Genomic DNA, 20,415 nt, shown 5'->3' on the forward strand with positions numbered 1-20,415 from the left:
ATATATATCCTGCAAAACAGAGTATTAGCACAGTTAAAAATTAAACAGAATAGTTATTAGATTCAGTCTCCTCAAGACCGGAATCTAGTCAAGATCTTGACTTAGAGTTCCGAAATGGTTCTAAGTCGGATCGGCGCCTAAGTTCCTTTCCTGAGAACGCGTCCTCACAGTCACTTCCCTCCAGTGACTTACCTCCACTTACCTGCCAGACATCTGGTCAGCCCTTCGACCAGTCTGGGCTTCGTGCCAGCTATCCGGTCAGCCCGTCGACCTAGCTGGACTTCGTGCCAAACGTCTGATCAGCCCGTCGACCCATTTGGACTTCGTGCCAGCTATCTGGTTGTCCCGTCGACCTAGCTGGGCTTCGTGCCAGACATCAGGTCAGCCCGTCGACCTATCTGGGCTTCTCCTGTACACTCGATCAAAGTGTTTGATAATAATGAAACTAACTTAGCCTATTTTGTTATTCATCAAAACTTGAGTTAGACCGTTAGTGCTAACCTCACCAACAGAAGCCACATCCCCTTTCCTAAATATCGAATAAACATAATGAAAACCCAATAGTTAAAAAACATATAAATACAGTTGATTTTAAAACAATTTTATATAAAGAAAACTTACTCTAAATTTTGAACATGAAAAATATCACCTTCCTGGATTGGTTTCCTTCCATGATGTCCAGAGAGTAGCTCTTAACCCATAATGATATAATGTATGGGGAATTTGACCTTGTTCATCATGCATATGTCTTCGTGTGAAGGATGTTGCTGATGAAGAGTTGGCTGATGAAGAGTTGGCTGTCATTGTTCCTTTATCTTGCAATTTTTTTGAGTCCATCCAATTATGTCGTCATTTGTAAAAAATTGATATAGAGAAACGAATTCACCATATCCTTTCTTCCTAGTGTTAATAACTCTGATATATGCAAGTATGATGAAAAAGAATCAGAGCTTCCAATGATACCTCTTGATAGTATGATTTAAACTATGACAATTGATAAACTACACTATCAATGTATTGTATACTCATAACCAAGTTTGCAAGTTGAAATTACCTAGGAGGAACAAAACAACACCTTCAAACTATACAGATTAAACAAGAAATCATGTAGGATGTAGACCACGAGTGGAACAAACATAACACTAAGCTCAAATTCACACAGAAGAGAAACGAAAATTTACCAAGTAGGATTTTTACTACACTATCAATGTATTGTATACTCATAGCCAAGTTTGCAAGCTAAAAGTACCTAGGAGGAATAGAACAACACCTTCAAACTATACAAATTAAACAAGAAAATCATATAGGATGCAGACCGTGAGTCAAACAAACATAACACTAAGCTCAAATTCATACAGAAGAGAAAAGAAAATTTACCAAGTAGGAATTTTCATTATATTTCTAGAAAACGAAGTGATAAATGGAAACATAATATACATGCAACCAAGGTCATCCCAAATCAGCCATAGAATAAACAAGGAAAATTAATAGAAAAAGAAACATTCTTCGTGACCCTGAAAGAATGGAAAGGGAAGGAGATACCATCGAGGGAAAGGGAGAAGGTTACGTCCTGCTCTGTGGGTTGTGAGCACTGCTGCCAAGTTGCACGGAGGCCACAGCAAGAAGAGCTTGTCATCTGGCAAAATCTCGGCGAGGTAGACGACACAGTTAAAGGGCTGCTTGCACTGAACCATGTTGACTCGTGTGCGGAAACAACCTACGCGCGCCGAATGTCGGACCGGTTGGGGTAAAATTTACCTAAGTAGAACAACCAACATTTTGCCACGTAAATTTTTTTGTTGCTGTGTAACGATGCATTAAATTTGAGATTAATGCAGAATCAAAACGGTCGAGTGATAATAGGTGAAACGATGGGCGTTTCATTACTCTACGAGTAATGGTCATTAATCGATCATTAACGCTGTCGTTGATCTAAGCTCCTATATAAGGAGGTTGTGATCACAGGCAGAGGAGACACACAACAATGCAACAGAAGCTCTCCACCTTCATTCCCTTCTCCTCTGTCATGCAACTCCTGCTTGGCAGAGTTCCCGTGATAGCAATCGGGTGTCTCTCTGTTCGCCATGACCACCAGTGCTTGGTCGGATTCACGGTCAGCCGTTGTATCTTGGGAAACAAACAACCCGAGCACAGCCGGAGGTGAGACAAATCTGTTTCAAGGAAACTGCGACTCTCGCGGGCCTTAGTCATCTCGCCCGATAAACCCCTTCACTCGACTGACCTCTCCACTCACCTGGTTTGTCTTTTCGTCCACCCGACTAACTTCTCTGACCGCTCGGCTTGTCGCTTCGCCCGAACGCCCGACCTATCGGTTCGCCCGAACGCTCGGCCTGTCGCTTCGCTCGACCAGCCTGTCGCTTCACTCGATCGGTCTGTCGCTTCGCTCGGCCTGTCGATTCGCTCGGCCTGTCGCTTCTCTCGGCCTGTCGCTTCGCTCAGCCTGTCGCTTCGACCACTCGACCTATTGCTTCGCCCGACCTGCCTGCTTTGCCCGACTTGTCTGTTTCGCCCGACCTATCTACTTCGCCCGGCCTGTCTGCCCGATCGGCCTGTCTGCCCGATCGACCTGTCTGCTTTGCCTAGCTTGTCTGCCCGATCTGCCTATCTGCTTCGCCCAGCCTGTTTGCTTGACCGACCTATCTGCTCGACCGGTCTGTCTGCTTCGCTCGCCCTGCCTCTCGCCCTGCCTATCTGCTCGACCGAGCAGGCCTCTCGCTCGGCCAGTCTGCTCTACCGTTCGGCTCTACATCTCGGTCAACCGCTCTACCCGCCCGGCTGATCCTCCTGCACAAACTTTCTGCTCGGCCGATCTGCTCGTCCGGCTACTCAGCCCACTCTGTCAATACTATGCAGACTGCCTTAATTACTTGGCAAAAACTAGCTCCTGTTGACAGCCTGAGATTATCAACTCAGATCATTTCAACTGTAAGTTGAATTTAATTCGAGTATTTAAATTCAGCTAATACCCCATATATCTCCGGCAACATATTGTTTGTTACCAATAATTTCTTGCAACAAATGTTAGTAATAATGCAACAACAATATTTCATCCTCAAACCCCTAAGAATCGGTAGCTTCAAATCTTTTCAAGACCCTCTTTTATAGGGCTATTATTGGGATAGTTTCCACCTATTAGTCGACTGTCTTGTAGAATATGATTGTTACACCTATAGAACGACTATTTCCAACTCAGTTTCACCACTATTAATCAACTGTTAAATCTCATTGATTGGATACTAGGCAATCGTTGAGTTTCTAATCAATTTCAAACATTTTATTCGTTGTTATAGTGCCAACAATTTATTGCTAAACCCTAACAATTGATTGCTACCTTAATAGCTTATAGCAAACTCTAAAATACCTAAAATCTTAATGTTGAGGTTTAGAATTTATCGGTTAATCGATACATCCTATCAATCGATTAATACTCCTATTTCAACCTTACTAATATGAATGCTCGTCTTGGCCAGTATTTGGTTGAACTCAATCTATTAGAATTTCTTTTACCCAGCATCCGATCAACTTTGACTTTCCTGGACTTCTAGTCGCCTAACATTTGATTAATCTTGAACTGTCGGGACTTCTTGTCATTGCTAAGTGTCAAGTTCTTCATGACCAACTTAGACTTCATCAACGCCAAATGTCCGATTAACCATAATTCACTTGGACTTGTCCTTTTTATGTCAAGTGTCTAATTCTCCATAATCTACTTGGACTTCCCTCTTGCCAACTCCATGTTAGAGTTTCGATCGCCAAGTATCTTGTCAACATTGACTTAAATTTTTCTCTTTCCAATTACACCTTATTGGCCTTTCGATCGCTAAATATCCGATCATTCGTGACTCATTTGGATTTCTTTTTTTCTTTATCAAATATCTGATTAATCTTGACCTCTTTAACTCTTACTCAACCAGTTAACATATTAATTAAATATCTAAACTCAAATCGAGTCAACTCAAATTTAGTTAAGTTTGATCATGGTTGATTGTACCAATACTTTTTTTTTTTTTTTGATATCATTCAAATTTCATTTTTACTTTTGCAATAACTTTCCTTCCCAATAAACTTAGAAACCTCAATTACAAATTTTTAAACCACATCCCCTAAAAAATCCCCTAAACAGAAAATTAGAGATAAAAAGCTATGCTCCTTTTTTGCCCAAGCCCAAACCTCCGATGGAGAGCACCATCTGGTTTGAAGCCCGACTCTTATTTCCTGAGTCCTATAGCAAAGTCTAATATTTTTCTTGAAATTTTTCCCTCTAGATCCAATCCGGCTAGGATCAGCCTGGCTCAGCCCAACCCGACCCACGTACCTCGGCTTCTTGAGCTATCCCAAGGGTGCTAGTATATAAGATATTATCATCATGAAATCTAAGGTTCGAATCTCAGTATAACTGAAATAAATACTTTCTTTATGTGTCAGTCATTATTCTAAAAATTAATAATCATCCATAATTTATTTCTTGTGTATTAACCTTGAGACGGATTGACGAGGACGAGAACGTTGAAAGTACTGAAATGAGCATAGTGACGTTTTATCGCCATGAGCTGTCCTAGGTATTTTCATGAGCATAGTGACGTTTTATCGCCATGAGCTGTCCTAGGTATTTTCAACTGAAATGAGCATAGTGACGTTTTATCGCCATGAGCTGTCCTAGGTATCATTAATGACAATTAAAATAAAGAATATCTTTTTAGGTTTAACTTAAAAAAACACACGGAAGATAAAAGTGGTTGAAAATCTTAAAAACAAAATTAAAAGCATCTCTAGAAAATAAATTGAATTAATCTATTAAAGTGAATTCGTAGATTTTATGGTTAATCTGTAACAGTCCGATGCGTTAAGGAAAAAAAAATACTAGGAGGTCAAAAATAAATAATAAGATCCAGATTATTTTCAAAATTCGAACTCATAAATTTTATCACAAAATAATAATTTTATCATTATATCAAAACTCCCCTTCATCATACTATCTTTCTCTAATAATTGATAAACCTATCACTAACTCTTCCAATTCTACCTCAGTAATTCCACGTCTATAGTCAACTATTATATCCACTAATTATCAACTCATTAGCTCATTAATTGTATTCTTTGTATTGCTACTGTAGTTAAAATATAAGGTATTATTATATTAGATCATCAAATCGAAAAACTTAACATGTAATCTATCCTAAGGACATTTTCAATCGTTGAAATTTTGAATGAGTTTTTTTTAGAATTTTAACATGTCATATCAACATTATAAAAACTCATTGAAACATTCTCAATCGTTAAAGCTTTGAGTGAGTTTTTTTTTTTTGTAATTCTCTCCACATGTAATTACATGGCTCCATGTATATTACCTCAATTTCAATACAAATATACTATTCTCTCCACAATTTTTAAAAAAACATACATATAATTTTTTCATTTAATATCTTTATATAATTTTCATTTGATATTTTAATTAATTTTAATCTTTAATTTAATTTATTTATAATTAACAATTAATAAATTAATTAATTTATAATTTATAATTTAATATAATTTATCATTTTATTTAATATTTAATTATTTTATAAATTTAATTTAATTATAGTCATTTGTATATATTTTTTTAAAAATTATCTCAAATATATTTATTTTTAAAAGAAAAAAATATAATTTTAATTATTACTAATTATTTATAAACTGAAACATTATAATTAATTCATCAAATAATTTATTTTTAAATTATTTAAAAAAGATCAATCATGTACATTAATTATTGACTCCACTTTAAAAGAAAAAACATGTTTGAAAACTCAAACGGGCTCTTGAATTAAAAACCCCAAACTTCATCTACATAATTATAAAAACCATTTTAATGAGATTTTTAAATTTTATAAACATTGAAGATGTTCTAAATATGAATATATCATCCTCATATTTTGACCACTACATTAATGAAAATTTGACATGTAATCATTTAAAATATAAATATATTTAATTGTACTAATGATTAATAGTGTAATTATTTTACTTATATGGTTCTATATACAAATTAAAGGGACACTGAGCGGATAGAATTTTGCCACGTCATCTCATTAGTTGTCATCTAATCAAAAATTAATATTAATCATTCTGCAACATGATGAATGTACGGACGACTTCTTCCCAATTCTTCGGCCATGGCATCCGTTGCCTCTCTGTAAGGCGAGGGGATGTCCTCCGCCTCCCTCGTCGGCTTCACCCACCGGCCGTAGGCGTTGCACATCATCCCCTTGTTCGCCGCTTGGTTCCAGTTCGGCGGAATCCGGAGCTCCTCCAGCAGCATCCCGCTCGTCTTGTTCACAAGCGCCACGTCGCGACGCGCCTCCGTTCTGAACTCCCTCTCTCGGCTCACGAACCCGTCGACCAGGTGGAGGTACATCTCCAGGTTGTGGAATCCGGCGACGTCGACGCCGTGCTTCAGGAACGGCGACGATTTCACGTCCAGCCCCAGCTCCATCCCGACGTGCTCGTACACCCACTCCATCTTCTTCCCCACCACCCCTTCTAACGTCTTCAGCCGCTCGTTGAACAGAATCCCCGGCAACCGCGGCACCACGTCCTGCTTCACCACCGCCCGCAGCACCTTCACCTTCTTCTCCTTCAGCCGCTCCCCAAAAGCCGAGTTCCCTACCCGTGGCCCCGCGAAGGAGATCACGCTCACGGAGACGTCCTCGGGCAGCGCCGACGCGGCCTCGTACGCGTTGAGCAGCGCCAGAGCGCCGCCGAGGCTGTGGCCGGTGATGGTCAGCGTCACGCGCTCGCCCTGTTCAAGGTAAAGGTTCACCAAGCGGCGGAGTTCAGCCATGACCTGCTCCGACGCGCTCGTCTTGTTGTAGCGTGTCCGCTCGCTCTTGGAGGTGTAGACGTCGAGGAAGCCTCGCTCCACCTTGGCGTCGCCGTGGCCGTCGCCGAGCGGGCGGAGCGCCCCCTGAATGTCCTCGAACCACTCGGTGGGCGCGATGGTGCCGCGCCAGGCGACAACTATGTCGCGGCAGCCGATGCGGCGGGACTCGGCGTCGTCGCTAACCGCGACGAAGCCCATCCAGTTGGAATCAGTGCTCCAGGCGTCGGCGTGGAGGGAGCGCTCGAGCCACCGGGGGATCCCGATCTGGGACATAGCGTAGACGTACTTGGTGACGGTGTAGCCAGTGCGGGCGAGGCCGAGCTTGGCGAGGAGGCGGTCGCGGCCATAGAGGCAGCTGCCGCAGAACTCGGAGAAGGGGTTGAAGTCGAATCCGTCGTAGGTGACCTGGGCGAGCTCGCCGTACTTGATGATCTCGCGGCGGAGCCAGGGGTGGAGCGGGTGGAGGAGGCCGCTCCAGTCGCCGCGGCCGTGGATCTGCTGGAACAGAGAGGATATGTCTTCTTTGGGGGAGAGGGCGGGCGTGTCGGGCCGGATAGCCGCCGGGGTTGGCAGGTCGCCGGCGGTGGTTCCGGCGGCGTGCGCGCTTCCGACGTGGAGGTGGAGGAGGTTGGAGAGGGTGGTGGGTACATGTATCGAAGCTCTCAACTGGCGCTTCTGGTTCGGAGGCGCCTCAACGGCGGATGCCCGGGGGAAGGCCTGCGCTAGAGAGGAGTGCGTGGTGGCGGACAAAGGCGGAAAGTGATGGCCAAGGGAGGCGGAAGACGGTAACGCCATTAACTCCGACTGCAAGTTATGCTCCAGAAACAGAGGAAACAAGAAATGAAAGATTCAGAGAGCAGAATTCGAACAAATCTCTAATAATTCCCCAATTGAATTGAATCAAGAAAGAAGATTGAACTGAATGGATATAAATAGAGAGAGAGAGACTGTCTGAGTAAGGGAGAAGACTTGATCAGGTCAAGATTGAATTTTGGAGCTTGCTGCAAGAAAAAAGATTAGATTTTGAAGCAGTCTCGATCTAAGAACGAGTGGTAGCAACACCTAAGTAAGATTCAATCGAAGGAGGTATTGTCGCAGGAGCAAGTTGTTGAAATCTACAATTGTTGAAGTCAAACTTTTAGAATATCTTGTTCAAATGGACGCGGTTTGATATATCTATTAGTATTTTGATGAATCTGACTATCGGACGATACAACTCGAACATATTATATTATTTTGTTTGAATTTACACGGTTTAAATTTGGAATATATTATTTTGTTGATAGATTTTTTTTAAAAAAATAATTAGGGGTCTTCTGTCGAGATCCACTAGGCAACTCTCTCCTAATTGGTCGGTAAATCTGAAAGCGCACAGCTGATCTCCACAGCTGAATCATTCTCCTTCAGCAGTTCAGCCTTTTCTTTTATCTTGGTACAGCGAATAGCTGAGATTGAAGTTAAGAAAATTGACTAATATGGCGAATACTCCTCTGGAGTGACAATCGATATTTTTGATATTCATTTTGGATATGAGCTTACTTTTTCTTGGTGATATGCCATCAGCGTAAGTCCGGCGTGGACTTCAATCTCCGACTCTGACGACATTTCGTCCCATGTCGTCTTTAGATTTCTATGCTTTGTATGGGTTGATTTTTTTTTCTTCTCCTTGTTCTTCATTTTTGAGCAGTTGTCTTTGACGTATCATTCTTCATTGCAGTGATAACATCTCACTTTCCTTGTTCTTCTTTTAGCCTGCACTCGATTGAATTTATTAGTTTTAATTTTTTTTTTGAACTTTCTTACCATAAACATCATTTCGTCATCGTCGAGAGATGTTTTGGAATCTGGTCCATCCATTTTTGCCTTTAATTAAGACAATGTTCTGCTTCGACTCCTTCTTTAGATTTGCACCTCTAGACTCATGAATTTCAAAAGTAGAAAATAGTTCTTCTAAATTACTTACCTCTAAGTCTCTAGAGATGTAATATGCATTTACTAGAGTTGACCATTCAGATGATCTAGAAAAAGCGTTAAGCGCATGCCTTAGTGAATCTCGGTTGGCTAACTTTTCTATAAGATTCGTGAGTTTGGTGCCTAGCTCCTTTAGTTTGACGTACAACTGAGGAACTGTTTCACCTTTCTTTAGTCGTAGATTTATCAGTTGATTCTGAAGTAAATCTCTTATTGCGAGCTTGGCTTCAGAGGATCCTTCATGAAGCTCTAAAAATTTTTCTCAAAGATCTTTTACAGATTCGTTGACTTCGATTTTGTTTACCTCTTGAGGTAGCAGAGCGCTTAGCAGATAGAATTCTACTTTTCCATTGGCCACGAACTCAGCTTGTTCTTTCTTTGTCCAACTTTCTTCTTTCTTTAACTCACCATTTCTATCGGTAGGTACTACAAAATTATTTTTCAAAATTAAAAATATATCAAAATTAATTTTAAAATATACCTCCATTTTCTTCTTCCAGTGGGTGAAGTCTTCCTCAAACTTCGGCGGATGGATGCCTGTTCCGACCATCATCTTTACTTTAGTTGGTGGTTAGTCCTCTGAGGAGACCTTGCTCTGATACCAATTGTAAGTCCCTTGTGGCCGATAAGAGGGGGGGGGGGGGGGTGAATTGTCCTGCACAAATAAATAACAAATACCTTTCTCAAACAATTAGACTTTAAATGATTACACACTTAAAGAAATATTACAGAATAAAAACAAGTACGAGACAAACAATTTACTTGGTTGGTAATTAGAGGATTGCTACTCCAAGACAAATAACCTCACAATGAAGATCTCTTTCTTTAACAAAACATTGGAGGCAAAGAATCCTCGTACATGGAAATTAAGCTAAAAAGTGAAAAACAGAAATAGATTAGAAGTACAGAGTGTGTCGTTCAAAAAGGAGAATACCAGGGCTCTATTTATAGCCCACTAGTTAAAACTGACCATTTGTTGACATGACATGGTCCGGGTGCTTGAACTCCGGGCACCCCTAGCATGGCAAATCTCATCTTTTTACAAATGACTACGCATTGAGCACCCGAACCCTTACTGATGCTGATCCACAGTGCCGAGGAGTCGAGGCGCTTCTGTCGGCCCAAAGTGGTTCAGGCACTCGGAATAGCTTCGGGTGCCTAGACATGAGTCAACTCCTTGTTGACCTTTTGTTTGGGCTTCCACTCCTGCTGCTCTCGCTTGGGTGATTTTGGCCATTCGGAATTGGGCTCATCCGAACCCATCTTCCGGCCTTCTCGAGCAATCTTCCACTCTGCTTCTCATCCCTCGGAAATGTCGTGCGCTTTCTTCTCATCCACCATCCTACTCTTCCACAACACCTCGTCTCTTAGACGCACCGAGCCCATCGACTCCTTCCCGTGCTATCCTTCTTACTAGCTACGTCTCTCGCTAGACTTCTTGTGCGCCTAAGTTTCTGCACACTTAGACACAAGGATCAAAACATAACAGGACCTAACTTGATTTGGTTGATCAATCAAAACTACCACAGGGTACTTACATATATGACCATTTTTGCTCATGCTATTATGCTAGCAATACTATATCGTAGCATAGCCGTGGAAGTTAATTATCGGCTTGATATTTATTCATGCTTGTGTATTTGTAAGATTATACCACAGTGTAAGATATTGAGTATCCCACTTGACCTTGTTTGTTATTTAGGCTCATGCCTAAATACTAGTGAGGCTAGACCCTTCTATGTATTATTACATTATTATACCTTGTTGACCATTGTCTTCCACTTATGGTTGAGAGAGTAGTCAACAATCATGATATATACGACTACCCATGAGACCATTCATGGAAGTGAGTTGGCGTGAGGTCCTTGGCTAGACAACTATGTATATACCTTGTCTTTCCATGAGACCATTTGTGATAGCGAGTTTTCCCATAGATAGCGATTGTTTACTTACCCTGTCTCCCCATGAGACTATTATACGCTATCTGCCCATGAGACTATTATATGCTATCTGCCCATGAGACCATTCGTGGTAGAGAGTTTGCCCGCAGATAGTGATCGTTTACTTATCCTGTCTGCCCATGAGACTATTCGTGATGGCATGTTTGCCTGCAGATAGTGACTATTTATTTACCTTGATTGTCCACGAGACCATTTGTCATAGAGCATTCTCCTGTAGTCAATGCTTGTTATATACTTGCTATACGTCAGTCATGTATTTGTTCATGCACGTTGGGATGTACTGTATGCACTCCCGATTTATTGGTCACATCTAGTTGAGCAGGTTGGTGGAGAATTATTAATGTTGGTTATGCTTTAGTTAGCAGACGATTATAGTGACACACTTACTTTTGTAGTAAATATTTTCCTAAGATTGTATACTTTTGTTCTCCTTATGTTATTATCATGCACTATCTTCTATTAACTGTAAAGTTATTTGGACTCACTACCTATTGTATTTTTCTTCCTTCAGATAGTAGATGATATATGTATGGAGTTTCTTGGAGGATCCTGTCTGCCATTACCACGCCGCATCTAGAGTTTTGTTTCTGTTGTTGCTTTTACTTATATTTTGATTTTCTAAATATGTTTATGTAATAATTAACCTGAGTGTCAATTTTTATCTTGTGTTGGTCTTTTGTTCGATTTGATGGTTGTTGTGTCAAGTCGGGCCAGCTCATAGTCCTTTGTTTTGTTCATGTACTTTACCTTATGTCTTCTGTTGTGTTTTTCTCCTAACCGCGCGGGCTGCTATTTATCTTGCATGGTTATGGTTGTTTCTAGCCATGCAGACTGATATTATTATTCTTGTTTAGCCATGTGTCTTGTATCTAGGTTTCATATATTGTCATAAGGGGGGAGATGCTGACCGTTTATCGGGTAGGACTCCCTCGGGGCATGACAATTTATTAATTGGTATCAGAGCCTAGGTTGCGAAGCCTATTTTTGTTTTTCGGATTTCATGATCTATTTTCTCAAAGTGACTTTTTGAGTTTTGGGACCAGGCAGTGACAGGATATCTCCGAGCTATAGGAAGTAAGGTATATCTTTGGTGTTGTTATGCTTATTTTGGTTTACTTCCTTGTTTAGATATTGTTAGATCGGTTGAATGTTGTAAGAATATATTTATGGTTAGTTAGACTTTCTCCAACGTAGTTGGATTGGGTAACTGTCTCTATACCTATTTGTTAAGTACTCACTGACTTAGTGTTAGCATGGTGACACTAAGTGAGTCAGCCTTATTTACAGTCATGGTCGAGAACGATCATAAATGTAACAAGTTGACATTATAGGACCCGAGCCTAATACGCAGAATATAGATTCTTTGGTAACACCAATCGATAAAAAGTTGGATGTAGGTGTTAAGCCCATCAACAATCTATTGGAAATTAAGGATTACAGTCTTAGGAAATACTACCAACCATACTAACCCTGGCTACTACCAGCTAGGTGAAAGATAGAGTTATTTATTCTTCTTAGTTTGGTTAGTAGAGCATCGACTTACTTTATTTCATAGAGATTCTGAACCTTAGATTTCTCATGGTTGGTTAGATAACATAGAAGGAATATTTGAGTACATAACTTGTACAGATGTATAAAAGATTGATTTACCTACATACCATCTATGAGATTAGACTGTTACTTGATGGAAAATATAGAGGATGATTTTCAGGGAATAAATCATTTCTAATTGATGATTTTGAGATGCTTTAGAGAGATAGTCTTTAAATGCTTTCAAATAGGAAAAAAGGTGGCATGGTGTTTGAATCTTGTGAAAAAGGTGAAATTCTTGAGAAAAAGACGGGAAAAATGGGAGAATCAGTGGGGAGGCACCTTGTTCTTCATCGGTGATGGCGTGAATAGAGGCGACGACTTGTTTCTGTGTAGTTATGATTCCATGATTGGAGGCACCTTCGTTGAAGGGAGGCACCTCAATTGGCTTGAACGGAGGCACCTCTATTGGTTTTGAGGCACCTCACTTGACTTTGAGTGGGAAAGTTATCGCCTTGGTGCGAGGTGCCTCAGATAGTTTGAGGCACCTCCGATAGGTAAATTTCACATATTTAATTGGGTGTATTGTTTTAGAATATTTATTTTTTTTTAATTTAAATTTTGAGAATGGATTCTAAGTGAAAATTTGAAATTAGTTTTTAGATTTTTAAATTAATTTTTAATTAAGTTTGAGTTTTTCTTGAATTTAAAAATTATATAGTTTGATTTTAGTGGTAGATTACGTTTAATTTAGTACAAAGTTTAAATTTTAATTTAATTTTAATTTATTTAGTTTTAATTTTAATTTTAAATTTATTTTAATTTATAATTTATTTATAATTTAATTTTCATTTTCATTTAATTTTATTTAGTTTAAATTTTAAATTTTAATTTAATTTTAAATTTCATTTTAATTTAATTTTAATTTTAAAATTTAATTTATTTTTATTTAATTTATTTTTAATTTAACCTTAATAATCTCATCCGATCTAATTCTTTAACCAAGATATTCTTATAGTTTTGTGAGATGAATTATATTAAAATTTTAATTTGAAGATAATTTGATCTTGTGTTAAATTCAGGTTTAACCGTCACTTAGTTAAATATATATATATATTAAAAATTGACTTCCAGATTATGCCGAGACACATGAGTCTTTTTGGGTATCAGATCAATGACCGCTTCTAGACAAAGCTTTTTTAATAAATTGGACATTTAACCTTCTTATTGATAAACCTTGATCTAATTAGTGTAGGATGTGGTCAGGTAGCTACGGTTAGTTTCACTTAACTAAGTAGATCAAGTAGGGTATGTCTTACCTCAATTGACTCCCTAGACTAAGTTTTTCTAACGTACTATCATCTCATCCCACCTTTGTATTATGTTAGACAAGAATCAAAGTATCTGTTTAGTCTAGTCCTAATTAGTCAAACGGGTAGACTTATATTTTGGATGTGTCAATTAATTTGATGTCTCCTCTTGAATCATTGAACTTGTGTTTGTTGTTAAGTTGTTGATTAGGTTTATGTTGAATTATTTTGTAGTTATAATATACTTGATTATAGCTTTGTTTATGGAATTTATACTTTTTTATTTGAGTTAGACTTGTGGCTAAGTCTGTGTTAGTTAGTTGTTTTGGTTTATTAGATTTATAATTTTATTTTTTTTATATAGTAAATTTTATATTTAGGCACATATAAATTACTTTTATTTGGTAATTTTTAAATTTAGAATGTTAGTAAAAATTTAAGTCTTTTATCTAACATAGTGATATATTAATTACATTATATTGTAAAGTTGTCTTTTACCTAGTAATATAGTATTAATTATATTACATTATAATGTTTATCATATTATAAATTTAATTATATTATCCTTAATTAAACATATCCTAAATGTATTTTTTGTATTTTTATTCTCTTTGCATTAAAATGATTTTTTTTTTTAAAAGTTGAAAATGGAAGGTAAATCAAGCCGAAATTACATTGCATTAATTATATACTTTTTGATATCATTTAATTGTCATTATTATTCCTTTTGCAGAGAGATTCTCCTTTCAAAAAAACATGGAAACCTCGATTATAAATTCTTTAACCTTGCCAAGTAATACGACATCGCACACTCTCTCACTCATCGAAACATGGCGATCGTGATTTTACTTGTGCTCTCTATGGCGGCGGCCGCAATGACAACGGCAGCGGCCGCAACTTTTAGCATCGAGCTTATCCATCGCGACTCCCCTAAATCTCCGTTCTACAATCACTCTGCCACGTCAGTAGATCGCGCACGTGCCTCAATCTATCGATCCGCCCTCCAAGCCCGCCAGATTGCTGCACGTGTGCAAAGAAAAGGGTATAATTTTTTATTTTTTAATATTTATTATTTATTTTTAAATTAAAAAAATAATTTTGAATGATAACTGTCGGGTTGCAGTGGCATCGAGCCGTCCGACGCGGTCTCCAGGCTGGTCCCCGACACGTTCGAGTATCTGATGGAGCTTCGTGTCGGTACGCCGCCGATCTCCGTCCTGGCCATCGCCGACACCGGCAGCGACCTCATCTGGGCGAACTGCGTCCCCTGCACCAAGTGCTACAGGCAGACGGCGCCGTTATTCGATAAGCGCAACTCCTCCTCCTACCGGACAGAACCCTGCGACTCCAACCTTTGCAAGGCCCTCTCCAGCAGCGCTTGCGGCGTCGGCCGCTCCTGCGAATATCATTATGCCTACCAAGACGGGTCGAAGATCGACGGCGTACTCGCCACCGAGGACCTCACTTTCTACTCCACTGACGGGTCTCCGCTCGTCTTCTCCAATATCGCCTTCGGCTGCAACTACCAGAGCAGCGGCTCCTTCAGCAGCCGCACCGCCGGTTTGGCAGGGCTCGGCGGCGGTGCCGTCTCTCTCGTCTCACAGATCGTTCCTTCTCTTGACAAGATTTACTTCTCTTATTGCCTGGTTCCCAAGTCAGACACGCAGGCCAGCAGCAAAGTCATCTTCGGCTCCGCCGGCGTGGTCGCCGGAAGCAAGGTCACCACCCCGATGATGGTGGAAGGTTCCTTCTTCGTCCTCCGGCTAGAAGAGATCATAGTTGACGGTGCCGGCTCGGTCCCAGTCCCACCTTCCGCCCCTGGATTAACGACTGGCAACATCATCATCGCCTCTGGCACGACCATAAACTACTTGCCCGCCGACGTGCTCTCGAGTTTGGTGCAGGAGGTGTCGAGGGTGGTCAGCCTGCCCAAGGCTGCTGATTCGGAAGGCATTATGCCACTGTGCTTCGCGGTGACCGGCGAGGCCGACAGGCAGAAGTTACCGTTTATCACGTTCAAGTTCGCGGGAGAGGCGTCGGTGAGTCTGAGCCCGACGAGCATCTTCATGGATGAATTTTCCTTCGCCGGAGCGGCGGCTTGCCTCGCGGTGGCGAATTCTGGCTCCGGCCCGCCGTTATTTGGGAACATGGCTCAGCAAAATTTACACGTTGGGTACGATCTCGCTATTCAGGCAGTGTCCTTCGCTAGCGCCGATTGCACTAAACTTTAGGGTTCATGTTGCGGCAAATAAATGTCTTTACTAAATTTAGTGAAAATTGATCCATTTTGTCATGAGAATTTTTAGATCCCTATTCAATTTTCAAAATATTTGACAATTTGTGGAGAAAAATGATTATGCTCACCCGAGAGCAGATCCTCTAGTCCACAAATTGCGGACCAGGGGATAGTCCACTACATAAGGACTTTTGATTTAAATGGATCCCATTTATTTAAAGATGGGGTTCATCCAAATCAAAGGTCCACATCAGTGGACCATCCCTTGGTCTGTAATTTGCGGACCAGAGGATCCCTACTGCATCCAAATGCCCTAACTCCGTATGGAAGTGGTGGACCACTAGTGAACTACCAAAAAGTTGATTGGAAATATGACTTCCATTGAAGAACTCCAAAAATCACCTACAAATATCAGTAAAGACGATAGAGGAGGGGTGAATCTCGTTCTATTAAAAAATTTTCAGTTCTTTTGTAAAACTAGAGTAAGCTCCGAAATAAGGTAAAGAAAGTAAGACAAAAGACAAGTCTCTTTCTTACTTAGTTGCAGCTGAGCCGACTCATACCTCAAGTCCTGCGATCCTTACCCGCTTTCGTTAGGCAATTGTAATATTAGTCCTTCCGAGGAAGCAAGATCGTACAATATATGATATGATTGTAGTAACAATTTTATTATCTTCAAAGAATAAGTGCAAGTATATAAAAAGGTTACCAATAACACTAGATTGAAGAATAAGCACAGTTGTTGGAGAACTTCTCAAAGCAGTGGCGTTGAAACTTGCACGGACAGTCATGGCAGAAGCAGAATGAATCGGAGGTGAGAGTTGTATCTAGCTCAGAGCTCGAGGGCTTCTTTATAGGTTGCATTCTGTCGACTGATAAAAGGTTCCGTCGACTAAACCTATTTGTTGACTGATAAACTTATTCGTCAGGCTTCTAGAGTATTACTATGAAAGGAGAAGCAATTCTCCACAACGAAATAGGGAATTTTACATAATCATTATTTCTAACTTTATGTTATTTAGTGTCAGTGTGTTCTTATGATTTATGATCGAGAGGCCCTACTGATAGGAGTATCCCGTTATTAGGCTTCATATGAATCACTTCCATTGAGTAGCATATGATATGGATTATAACATTCCTGCTTGACCTTCGCAGAAAAGAGTAGGTAATGAATCTAACTTCCTACAAATGCATAGGAATAGAGGATGGGTGATAGGTGATCCATGATACATCGATTAGCATCACAATAAAACTGAACCCCTAGAATATTTCCCAAAATCAAGTTCCTCAACACTCTTTCTCTTTCTCAATCTACTTATCTTCTCTTAGTGTGTCTCACAACCATCAATCATTTAGCTAATTCACCATGAGTAATCGCTAGTGCTTATAATCAATCCTCATGAGATTAATAATCTTTTACTATTTGACGACACTCGTATACTTGCGAGCTCATATCATTGGTCGTTTGAACAAGTTTTTGTTAGTGTTTCTTACTTAGTTTATCCTGATAGTAGGTAGGAAACTTTCGTGGTATCAAATCAATTACCTCCAAAATTAATTAGTTTGAAGATTTGAATAATTATAATAAAAAAAGATTAAAATACTTTTAACTGCCCTTGTGTTTTCTATCTAATATTATGTTATCCCCTGTATTTAAAAAGTAACATTTAACCTCCTTGACTCAAAGTCAAATGTGAGAAATCTTGTAAAAGATAATTATGTTCTTATTTTTTTTAATCATTTTTCAATTATAATTTCAAAAGAGAAAACACATTGAATTAACTATTATATTATTTGATATAAATCATTACAAAATTTATATATGCATCTATAAACAATAGAAAAATAATAATTCTGAAAATGATAACCAACCAAAAACTCATTTCATCTCCCTCACAAAATTAAAAAAAATTAAAATTCTAAATTAACAAATTAAAATTAAATAGAGATGAAATAAAATTTATCATTAAAAATCTCCTATTCATCGTTATCGTTACATGCTCTAATTACGCATCTATCCTGAGGTATATATCAAAACATGTTCTAATTAAATGGGAATATTGAAAGATGCCCCATTTTTTTTTTTTATTAAAAATGCCTTTACTTTTTAAAGTTTAAATATTCTAGTTTTAAAAATATACGTTCTCATTTAATATCATTATAACAAAACAATAGTTTTAAAAATACCTAAAACACTGGCCTAACTTTCATGTTAAAAAAAAAACTTAAAACACTGGCCTAACTTTCATCTTATAAAGAAAAAATATAATCCCAATTAATTTCATTAATTATTTCTAAGATGATTGTCTAATCTTATGAAAGTTTATCATCACCCATCAAGATAAATCGAAAAATACACGTGACGATCAACCCAGAAGTCTAACATTCTTTGATTACATCGTACATTTAGAAGAAAAATTTCTACAAATATATCATAACTGATGATCGAACCATAAATATCTAAATGACAACCTAAATATCTTACCACTATATCATAATCTCGGAACCATAATCTCAGGACCCTAACTTTATGTTACGAAAGTATGTAGATGGTGCACAAGACCGTAGAAATGTATTCGAATATGATATTTTATCAAATTGTTTTTAATTCTTGAATATTATGTATTTTTTAATTTATGACTCATACAATTTTTATTTATTAAAAAAATATTTACTAAAAAAATAGACTGATTTCATTCCTTTACATAAATCTGCGAAAAGTTCTTTCATGTGACTCTTTTCTCCTTGTTTGATAGAAAAAAATTATTAATTAGGTGATTGTGTTCTCGTAAATTAGCTATTAATACATTAATGTAAATTTTATAAAATAAATATTTTCAGTCAAGTAATTAAAATAATATTCTTTAATAATATAATTAATTAAAATAATATTATTTAATAATATAATTTATTCTCGAATGTTACCCATATATGGGTAAGGGACTCCATCATAAAAAAAAAAAAAAAAAAAAAAGTTAATTGAATTCTTTATATCAGACATTAAACTATAAAAATAAATATTACATTTAATCTTATCCAAAATATCATTCATAAATTGAGTAAGGGTGCGTAGAAATTTCTCTGTGCTCTCAGTGTTGTCAATCCATGTGGAACTAAAGAGAACAAGAGAAAATTACTAATAAGAAAAATTCTAATAACTAGATCCTTGATTGATTAATGAGAAAATTTCTCAATAATATATCATAACTGAGTCTCGAACTTTAGATCCATGATTGATTAATGATAATTTTTTTTAATAATATATCGTTGCTAGTCTTGAATTTTATATGTATGATGTATGGAGGTATATTATTAATAAACCTTAAAATTATTTTGATGTAGAAAAAAAATATTAAATAATTTGATTTTAGGTTCCATCAAAATAATAAGATTAATGACAAGAAATTTAATATTGACATTAATTAGTTATCTATTTATATATGATTCACCTTTGAACGAAACCATCTTGTTTTTTAATGGAAGAGTAAATATATCTCAAAATTAATTTTTCCTTTTCTATTAGGTAAGGAGAAATATTTAGACCTGTTTTGTAAAATAATTTTTATTCCATTTTCATAAAATTAGAAGTGAATATTTAACGAATGTTTGCAAACTTTCTTAATTATCATACTGAGTCTTCCTTTTCTAATTATCATTTATCCAAGTTTAAATTAAATTCTCTTGGTTACTTCCTAATACATTATTTTTTTTTCAATTATCAATTTGTTCAAATTACGACTAACTAAAAAAATTATAATATTTTTCGTATATAAGAAAAAAAAAAAGTCCAGTTCGTGCAACAAACAACTTTTAATATATACTAGTGTGATCGTGCACACGCGTTGCGTGTGTAATATAATAATATATAAATTATTTGGGCCCAACAATAAACTACTATAATGGGCTTCCCTATGAAAAAAATTATTTTAATTTAATATTATACTTATCTTAGTAAAAGATACTAAGAAAAATATATTTTTTAACATCGTCGGCTTAAAATATTTATAGAAGTTTATTTGATCATAATGTTATAAATTCTAAGATGTGAGACTAAATAGAACTTTATTTTTTTATATAAAACAACCAGAGAAAATTAATGATGAGCAAAATTCATAATAATATATCGTAGCTGAGTCTCAAACTATAGGATTGTTTCGCTTGTGGAATTACTAATAAACGTTGGAATTATTTTTAGTGTGAATAGAAATAAGGACAGTAACGTAAATTTATTTTAGGTTTCACCAAAGTTAGTTAGTAAAGGGAGGAGATTTTTAATAAAATAGTAAGATATATATATAATGAAGAAAAAAATTTGTATTTTTATTCTCTTTGCATTAAAATGTTTTTTTTTAAAAGTTGAAAAATGGAATGTAAATCAAATGCCATTAGTGTTTCCTTCTGCAATAATTTTGCTTCCAAATAAACATAGAAACCTTGAGTATAAATTCTTTAACCTTGCCAAGTAATACAACGTCTCACCCTCTCTCACTGCAGTCACGCTTTTTGTTTCCTCGACAAAAAAAC

The 20,415-nt window shown here is 37.5% G+C and overlaps 2 protein-coding genes across 2 annotated transcripts; one reads left to right on the forward strand and one right to left on the reverse strand.

Annotated features, from left to right (window-relative positions):
* Window positions 1-6,067: 6,067 nt before the first annotated feature.
* LOC122040626 (phospholipase A1-Igamma1, chloroplastic-like) lies at window positions 6,068-8,019 on the reverse strand. Its single transcript, XM_042600013.1, has one exon. The coding sequence runs from the start codon at window positions 7,676-7,678 to the stop codon at window positions 6,125-6,127; it is 1,554 nt and encodes a 517-aa protein (XP_042455947.1). The 5' UTR covers window positions 7,679-8,019; the 3' UTR covers window positions 6,068-6,124.
* A 6,466-nt stretch (window positions 8,020-14,485) lies between these two features.
* On the forward strand, window positions 14,486-15,886 carry LOC122043503 (aspartic proteinase CDR1-like). The gene is made up of 2 exons (XM_042604137.1): window positions 14,486-14,697; window positions 14,779-15,886. The coding sequence occupies exons 1-2, from the start codon at window positions 14,486-14,488 to the stop codon at window positions 15,884-15,886; spliced, it is 1,320 nt and encodes a 439-aa protein (XP_042460071.1).
* Window positions 15,887-20,415: the final 4,529 nt, after the last annotated feature.

This window comes from Zingiber officinale, chromosome 2A (assembly GCF_018446385.1).
Source record: "Zingiber officinale cultivar Zhangliang chromosome 2A, Zo_v1.1, whole genome shotgun sequence".
Classification (NCBI taxonomy): Eukaryota; Viridiplantae; Streptophyta; class Magnoliopsida; order Zingiberales; family Zingiberaceae; genus Zingiber; species Zingiber officinale.